Below are 9,258 nucleotides of genomic sequence, written 5' to 3'. Positions count from 1 at the left end.
ATTGGGAAGCAGTGCTGTAAATTTCTACAACAAATCCAAGTTATTTTTTTTAATATGGCGCTTTAGGTATAAAGTTGTCAGGAAGTGTCCTGGTTGCTGCACGTCGTTTTCCTCTGCTGCCATCTAGAGGTAATGATTGCGAATTGCATCCATTTAGATATTTGGACTTATATATTTTTGCCTGTTTATTTAAGACATTTAAAAAAAACTAATATTTTTTTACAAATGAATCATAAAAGAAAGTTTGATTATTTGAAAAATATATACTTTATAAGTCATTTGTTCGCTTTTTTTTCCGGAGCATTAAAATGACGTCACCGGAAACCGGAAAAGAATGAATTAAACGGGACCGACATGTAAAGTGTTGCACCTCTGAGCGGCTGGTGCGAGGTCACAGTAAGTTCGGTCTTTGGTGTTTATTGATATTTCATCTGGGAAAAAAAAAAAAAAAAAACACTATCACAGTTTCTGTTAACTCACTAACGCACATGCTAGCATTGAGCTTTAACCGTTAGTCAAATGTGAGGCGCATAAGCAGCCGTTAATGAACATAAAGCGACTGTTTTTGGAAACTGAGGCGGTGTTTGGTAATATCGCCCAGAAAATGTGATGTTTACCTTTTTTCGGTGAGACTTTCATGTGGTGGTTCATGTCCCATTTCCTTCCAGACAATGAGACGGCTAGGTGTTCGTCTCCTCCGCCACCTCTACCGTCCTCCGCTCACTGGTCTTAAGCTTCTCCATCAGGGGGGAATCTTAACAGGTTCCCTCCCGGGTCACAGCAGCACCATTCCGGGTTCCAGCTGCCACATCCACAGGAGTGCGAGCAGCACTGCTGTCAGCCAGCACATCCAGGACCTGAGTGGGCCCGAACAGAGACTGTTGGATAAACTGTATGATGGACTAATCTCTGGACAGAGGGCCTCCCTGGCGGAGTCCATCACGCTGGTGGAGACCCAGCATCCCAGGAAGAAGGAGCTGGCTCAGGTGTTGCTGCAGAAGGTGCTGGTCTTCAGGAGGGAGCAGGAGAGCAGAAATGGAGGAAAACCAGTGGCCTTTAGAGTAGGTGTGTGGTTACAGAGGCAGCAATGATGCTTTTCCATGCCAACACGTAAATAAGAAATAATGTCCTTAACACCAACAAAAATGAAGGAAGTTTATTCCTATTTCAAGAAGTTTAATATGACGACGGTGTATTAGGGCCAATTATATAAAAAAGGAGTAAATTTCAGTTGGAAAAAAATTGGCACATTCTGCAGACTTTTTATTTATCCCTTAATCTACATTTCTTTAATGCAGAATCATTATGTTTAAAATAAAATAAAGCATTTTATTATTTGTATTGAATTTACAGTAATAAGGCGTGTTTTATGTAGCTTGGAAAACGTTCTGATCTATACCACAGCATTACTATAATGTTGATTAATTCTCTACTGGTTTTGTGTTTAGGTTTATCTGGCCCTCCTGGAGCTGGGAAGTCGTCATTCATTGAGGTGGTGGGAAAAATGTTAACTGGACAGGGACACAAAGTGGCGGTGCTGGCTGTTGACCCGTCCTCCTGCACTTCAGGAGGTGACGAATAAGAGTTAAAATATGGTCCTTCAAAATAAAATTCAAGCTCTAACTAACAGAGTTCTGGTTGCAGGGTCTTTGCTAGGGGATAAAACTCGTATGACTGAGCTTTCTAGAGACATGAACGCTTTCATCAGGCCGTCGCCGGCTTCGGGGACGCTCGGCGGCGTCACCCGGACAACCAACGAGGCCATCGTTCTTTGTGAGGGAGCAGGATATGACATCGTTCTAGTGGAGACTGTTGGTAAGGCAATTTATAGTAAAGCCGCCTAAGAAATTGAAGCATAATTGTCATTGTAATTTGATTTGGTGCTGAAACGATTAATCGATTAATTAAATAATTGTCAACTAATGTAGAAATCAATTAATCGTTAACTGAAGTGTACCCATTTGCTGAATAAATAACACACTCATAACAATATTTAAGCCAAAACTGTATAAAATATATTTACTTTTTTCATTTAAAATAAAAACACATTAGTCTGTAAATATGTTTCAGTCAAAACACCTCAAATGACAGTTTTAGCTTCACTAAAGGAAAGCTATGCATTTTTTTTTTTTTGCGTCTGTCATGGGTAAGTGCAAATTTATTTTTGCCTGAAAGTTCTTACATTTCTGTGCAGATATAGATCTTAAATTCCATGATAATGGTCTTAAAAAGTATAAAATTTGATTTGGTGAAACCTGTAGAAATGTTTTTCATGTTTTCTGATATGATGGCTGTAGGTTCATATTATTAGCCTGAAAATAGTTTTCTTATCAGATTAGAGAACACCTGGTATAAAGGATACTGCAGCAGATGGGTGACGTAATTATGCAAACAAAAACTAATTGTTTTGTGTTATATTGATTTGGTGAACCTTTTTTTTTGGTTCTTCTTGTGCTGCAGAACAAAGCTAGCAGTGACAGTCACAGGAAGTATTTGTAACTGTTAATACACACTTTTCGATCTTTAGTGATACTTGGACAGTTTGGTCATCAGGCTCCTGATTTGCATATCAAGGGTAAAATTTATTCACTGTGAGGAATCTCAAGTTTGTTCGACTTCATTAATATTCATGTATGATTCACCCAAACAATTCCTCACAAGAACTTTTTTCCTTATTCACTTCTTCATTTGCTATTAAGGCATTTGAAGTTGAGTTCACAATGCAAAAAAAAAAATCATTTTTTCTCTGTAGGAGATGTTTTTATGACCTTTTGGCTTTTTTAGTGAAAGCTAACGTTCTGGTCTTGCATTACTGACTGAAACATTTTTTGCTGTTTCAGGTGTCGGCCAGTCTGAGTTTGCGGTGGCAGACATGGTTGACATGTTTGTGCTTCTGATCCCACCAGCAGGTGGCGATGAACTCCAGGTCAGTGAGGAGCAACACACTGAAATATCAGAACATTATTCATATGTTATCTGGTATAAAATAAGTTTTTGGTTGTTGTCGTGTTTTCCTAACAATTAGCAAACACTATGGGTTCAGAAGTTGTTTTTTACAGTTCTTACAGATTTTATGTCGCTGCATTTCATCCCTGATTATAATTTGTGAGTGACTTAAACATAGGATGTCTCTTGTTTTAGGTCAGTTGTAATTAACCAGGTTATTTCTATTTGCTAAATGCCAAAATAATGAGAGAAAAAATATTTCAGCCCATATCTACATTGAACTAAACACAGCAATAGCTTCACCAGTAGAAGAGTGAAGTTTTAACAGTTTAGCCTGATGTATCTGCTTATAATCATAATTTGACAGATTTGGAGACATTTTGCCAAATCAAGATGTGAGATGTTGACTTATCCTACCTTGAATGCTGAAAATGTATTTAAGGTTGTTTACCTTTAATCAATCAGCCTCCAGAAGATTTTGTGATTTATTTTCTTACTGTTGAATTATAATGGAAAACATGGGATTTATTAGTTTTTGTCTATTTCATTCGTACCAAACGTGTTAAAATTGGAATGCGTGTTCATCTTTCCTCCTGGAGAGTTAACATTTTTGTCAAAACAGACAAGTTGATGATGTCTTCTTTGCGGAAGTCTAGGTTTGTTTTGCTGACAAAAACTATATGCTAATCAGTTTATTAATTAGGATAATTAGTGGCTTCATTAGGCCAGCTCATTATGATTCATATTGTTGTGATTGAGGTTAGACAGGAAGGTGAGATGACATTCGTTTTGATTATAGTCGAGGTTTTTTCATTAGAAACGTGATGCAGACTTAAAATCAGATGGAAGAATTTAACAACACTGAAACAATGTTAAACAGTTAAAACATGTTTTTTAATGACATAATTTTAATGCAGTTTAGTCTAATTGCCAAACAACTGTATGTTTTTTTTATTATAGAGAACTTTAAGTGTTTGTTGGGCAGTGTTTGCTATTTTTAGATCTTAAGAAGACATTAAGTTCTTCTGATTAAACTTATTAAAATCTTTCTATGAATGTTATATTGTGGCTTAAGTCCTAATTATCAAACAAAACTCAATGTGTTGCTGTGTCCCACCTCATATGTAATTAGACATATGTTGGGGTTCCACAGGGCTCCATCTATGGGACCTTTTATAATTATTCTTCACAGGTGATGCTGTGATTTTCATACACGGAAAAAAATATTTAGACAGCTGCTTTGATTAAAAAATGCTAAATTGACTAAAAATATATTTGTCAATTATTGAACACTATTAAAAAATTGCATTACGATCACTAAGCAATCTGTACCACTAAACAACAGTCAGTGAGGGGATCCTTTATGTTTCTAGAGGGAGAGGAGCTGGAGCTAGTCACCATTTTAAATAAATCTGTATAATTCTGCCCTCCTGTCTCGTGTTTAAACAACACATACAAAATGATAATTCAAACTATTTAACCTGCAAGATGATTTTAAACTGATTAGGCCTCTTATCTTAACAGAAGCTGGTAAATCTCCCTGCATGATTTTATCACATTGAATAAAGTTTCACAACACGGTCATTTGCTTGTGTCATTGCATTAAAAGGCAAAAAAGCAGCTTTACAAAAAAGCTATAAAAGTGTTTGATAGGAGGCCACAATCATATATTTGCCTAAGCGACCCCAGAAGGGTTTTATTATAAAGCATGATGGTATAAATAGAAGCAGGTCGACCTCCAGGGGAGGCTGCTCAGTTCAGAAAATCCTCGTTTTCACTGAAGGTTTTTATCTATTAAAGGAGCTGGAATACATTGTCTGTCACCATTAGCAGTAGCTTCGCCCATTTGTCCTCAAAGCGGCAGCTTAACTCCTGCTTGGTCAGTTATCAGCCCTGTGATCGTCGAACCTCAGGCACCTTTAAGGAACTTCCTGTTTCCATTCATATTTTATGGCAGATATCGTCTTGTATACACTTTAAAACATAGTAGTATTTTAATATAGGTATCTTAAAACGGGTTTAACCCAACATTCTTGTTTTTTTTGTAATTTTTATAATTTTGTACTTGGGTTTTGAGTAGATTTTTATGGGGGGAAAAAATAAAAGAATAGAAATATCCTTGCCTCACGCTGGAGAAATTGAGGTGCAACAGCAGCATTGATAAATGTAGGTTCACACAAAAATCCAAAGGTGTTGAAAATACATATAATGAAACAAGATTATAGAGTAAAAATACAGAAATACTGTGTTTATCAGAAATGGGACACGCCGATCCAAAGGAAGTGAAGCGGAGTAGGATAACTCTTTATGTACTTAATGTGCATTAAAAAGACAAGACTTAACAATAAATGAAAAGTGAATAGTTCAGAAAAAATGCAATGCCAGTGGAAATGTATATATGCAAAAGTCCTTTTTGTTAGAGTAACAATTAATTATATCAACTTAAACGATCCTGAAAATCATCCTTCTTTCAGTCTGTGCACAGATCTGTCAGAGTTTATTTGTTAATGACCTCCTTTATTCAAATAATTTTCTGTCCAGGGCATCAAGAGGGGCATTATCGAGAGAGCCGACTTGGTGGTGGTGACAAAGTCAGATGGAGATCTGGTGGTGCCAGCCARACGGATCCAGACCGAGTACACCAGCGCCCTGAAACTGCTGAGACGACAAACCAGATCCTGGAACCCCAAGGTGAGTCTGAGTGAGGAGACGATGGCTGCATGCATGTTAGCCGACACAGGAGGGCGGAGGAGAGATTTGACAATAACGAAGATGTAATAATAGTATTTTTCATGCTCCGTCTCACCTTGTTCCTTTCTTACTAAAATCCTTCATTTTCAAACAAAAGCTTCATCACTTCTGTCAATTTTAGCGTTTTTCCAGACTTTTTCCCTTCAGTGAGTCTGTCAGCCATCAGTGGAGTCTGATGTCTTCTCTCGTTTTTAACTCGCTTCTCTACATTCAGCTTTGCTTTGCATGAAACCACAAACATCTCAAAGGTGCAAAAAACAAGAAAGAAAACCATCAAACAAAATCAAAATATATTTTTTCACTTAACAAACATTATTTTGTGTATTTATTTATTATTGTAGAGGTTTCATGTTGGGCTAAATAGCTTGGAAATGTTTTCATATCCTTAAAGTTTTTACACATTTGGTCAGATTACAACCCTAAAGTTTTTATGTGATAAATCAACATAATATTGTGCACAGCTATGTAGTGCAGAGGTCTGCAAGCTTTAAAACCCTAGGAGCCACATTTGCCTTCAGTCCAGCTAAATAACACATTTAAAGCTGCAAATGTTACAACACCTTTTAAGAAAAGAAAACTTTATTTTTAAAGATCTCCACTTCAGTTTTTTAAATAAAGAAAAGCATAAAACTGCAGAAAAGAAGGACACGTTTCTTTCTGAAATTTATAGAAAATGAAAAATGTACATAGCTGATAGAAATTAATATTAAAATAACAAAGATTGTGTAAAAACGAGAGGTCTCACTTTAGGTTTTTTCTCTCTGGTGCCTTTTTGGTTAAAACAAAGCTGTTCATTCAGCAAAGTTCTTCACTCTGGGTGGAGTGTCAAGAAATTTTTGTCAGGTAAGAGTAGCTATACTTTACATTACTCAAGTAAAAGTAAAAAGTATAGTACAGTTAAAATGTCCCTGAAGGAACATTTCAAAAAGTTACTCAGGTAACTCACTTTTTTTGTGCTACTCTGCATATTTTTCACATAAAATCACAACTAAACATGCAGACTTGTGTGCTTGTCATGTGAAATAATGTAAAACAGTTGAATAAGTCTGGGTAGTTCTTCATGGCGATGTGTGGAAGGAGGTTCAGACAATTTTTTTTAATTTTTTTTGTCAAACCTGTCAGATGAGTGAGGGTTTTAATCCACGTCTGTGACCCGGTCCCACCCCTCAACAATCCCCTCCTCAGGTGGTCCGTGCCTCCGCCCACACCTTTGAGGGCATCCCAGAAGTCTGGGCCAAGATGGAGGCGTACAGGGCCGCCATGCTGAGCAGCGGCGAGCTGCAGGGCCGGCGGCGGGCCCAGCAGAAGGTCTGGATGTGGAGTCTGATCCAGGAGAACGTCCTCTGGCATTTCCAGAACCACCCGGCCGTCAGAGGGACTCTGCCCCGCCTGGAGCAGAAGGTCACCAGGGGAGAAATCTCTCCAGGACTGGCTGCTGACCTGCTTCTCAAAGCTTTCTCAGAGACATCGTAACATGGCGGCCAACAGAACGTTTGAGTTGAACAAATCCCTGGTGGCCATCGTCGCTGCGCCCCCTCTGGTCAAGGAGGGCAGGACGGCGTGAACGGCTGTGACTCTTTGATTTGCACAAACAGTGTTTATGTTTTTAACCTTTCTGAGAAACAACCAAATTCTCATTCATTTTTACTCTTAAGTATGACGGAGTATGAAGGCCACTCTAAGAAAATAAATAAATAAAATTGCAAGAATTAAGTTGTGTGAAAATAGTCATAACTTTAAAAGATTAAAGTCATAGTACTTTGAGAATACTCATATGAGAATAAAGACGTATAACTAGAATAAAGTTGGAATATTTTCAGAATAAACTCAAAATAATACGAGAACAAAGTTGTGGTGTTACAAGAATAGTCATTTTTAGAACTATATGTAATTCTTGAAATATTACGGCTTTATTCTCATATTAATACAACTTTAAACTTGTGTTATTTTGACTTTATTCCCTTACGACTTCTTGTAGTATGACTTTGTTCTCGTGATTTCATGACTTTACCTAGTTATTTAATTTTATTTTATATGTTCTTAGTGTGGCCCTAAAACTTCGTCACACATAAGAGGTGGTGAGCGAGGTATCGCTTCATCGCCATGGCAATAAGGGTAAAAAGTGACTAAATAATGAATTTGATAGTTTTAAAGTCAGTCCTGGTCCAGTTTTCACTACAGCATTAAAGTTTCTCAGTGTTTAGGATAAAGGTCCAGATCTAGAGGTTTTTCTGCTCCCACCCTTTTTCTATTCATGTTTACAAATGGGGTTATTTACTAGAGCAGCTTTAAATTGAGCACAATGGAAATCTTTAAACGACGAGCTAAACAAAAATACATATAAATAATTATGACCCTGTCGGAGCTGCTATGGACATTGTTTTATTGTGAAAATCTTTTACAGATGTTTTAACTTGATTAAAATGGTTACATAAAAGACAAATGTGAATCTTAAATCGATTATTTAAGTGTTTGTAATAGAAATAGACGAAGCTTTTCATCCGTTGTTGTTGTTTGCATTTGAAAGAAGGGGAGTGATCAAAGTTACCTGCAAGCATTTTACTCCTGGGTTTTGGCTTTTCCTCTTTTGGCCCCCTGACCCCGGGGGCCAGAAACACCGAGGTGAGGTTCTCTATAAAAGACTACGGCGGACTGATCCTGCCAAAATTGGCAATAAATATCAAAATAAATGAACGGATTCGTAAAGTAACTCATGTAGGAAATATTAGATACAAAAATGACTTACTTGATTGTACAATGACAAATTATTTCATTTTCAACAGTATTATTTTAACGTTGCTATTTGTTTTTAGTTTTTTCTAACCGTTTTKTTTCTTAGATTATGTATTTATTAATAGATTTTATTTCATTTGCAGTTGCATCTTATTTCACTAAAGAGAAGTAAACTTAGTTGCACTTCCTGTAGATCGAAGTTTTATCTCATTAGATGACTTTTTTTGAAAAAAAGATGGACCCAGAAACATGGCGGTGGGTTCAACACTGCAGCTTCAGGCTTAAATTAGAGTTTAACCTGAATAAATAGGGCGATGTATAAAAATGGGAAATGTGTGTTAGACTGAATGATTTGATTGGCTTTTTAACACTAGTTCTTGGTTTAGTTTGAAGAATAAAGAAGATAATATTAAACACAGATATAAATGTATTTATACGACAAAGTATTGATCAGAAAACTCTGCACCAGTACAGTATAGGATAAAAACAACAACTTTAATTTGTTCAGTCAGTAAAGTGTAMAAATAAATTGARACTGAGAAAAACAATAAACTGACAAACCTTTSAAATAGTTCAGAAAGTATAAATTATTAATTCTGAATATAACGTAAAATAAATAATAAAGGACGAGTACAGAATTTATCRAATAGATCTGCTGATCCAGAACTTTTTTCAATATYAGGACCAAAGCAGATATTAATATTAACATCTAGGTTAGGCCTTTTTTTCCTGAATTAGTCACGAAGCTGTGCGATTACTCCACTTTTCAACACCTGGTTCTGTATGTAAAGTCCTTGAAGCTTCCCCCCACTAGAGGTCTCCCAAACC

General features: G+C 36.6%; 1 protein-coding gene across 1 annotated transcript; it reads left to right on the top strand.

The window, feature by feature from the left end:
* Positions 1-307: 307 nt before the first annotated feature.
* On the top strand, positions 308-8,140 carry mmaa (metabolism of cobalamin associated A). The gene is made up of 7 exons (XM_008420207.2): positions 308-396; positions 669-1,065; positions 1,449-1,571; positions 1,645-1,815; positions 2,841-2,926; positions 5,488-5,637; positions 6,883-8,140. The coding sequence occupies exons 2-7, from the start codon at positions 672-674 to the stop codon at positions 7,168-7,170; spliced, it is 1,212 nt and encodes a 403-aa protein (XP_008418429.1). The 5' UTR covers positions 308-396; positions 669-671; the 3' UTR covers positions 7,171-8,140.
* The last annotated feature ends 1,118 nt before the right edge of the window (positions 8,141-9,258 follow it).

This window comes from Poecilia reticulata, linkage group LG1, assembly GCF_000633615.1.
Source record: "Poecilia reticulata strain Guanapo linkage group LG1, Guppy_female_1.0+MT, whole genome shotgun sequence".
In the NCBI taxonomy this organism is placed as follows: Eukaryota; Metazoa; Chordata; class Actinopteri; order Cyprinodontiformes; family Poeciliidae; genus Poecilia; species Poecilia reticulata.
The sequence above is the reverse complement of the archived record's forward strand: the minus strand, read 5'-3'. Positions and strand labels throughout refer to the sequence as shown.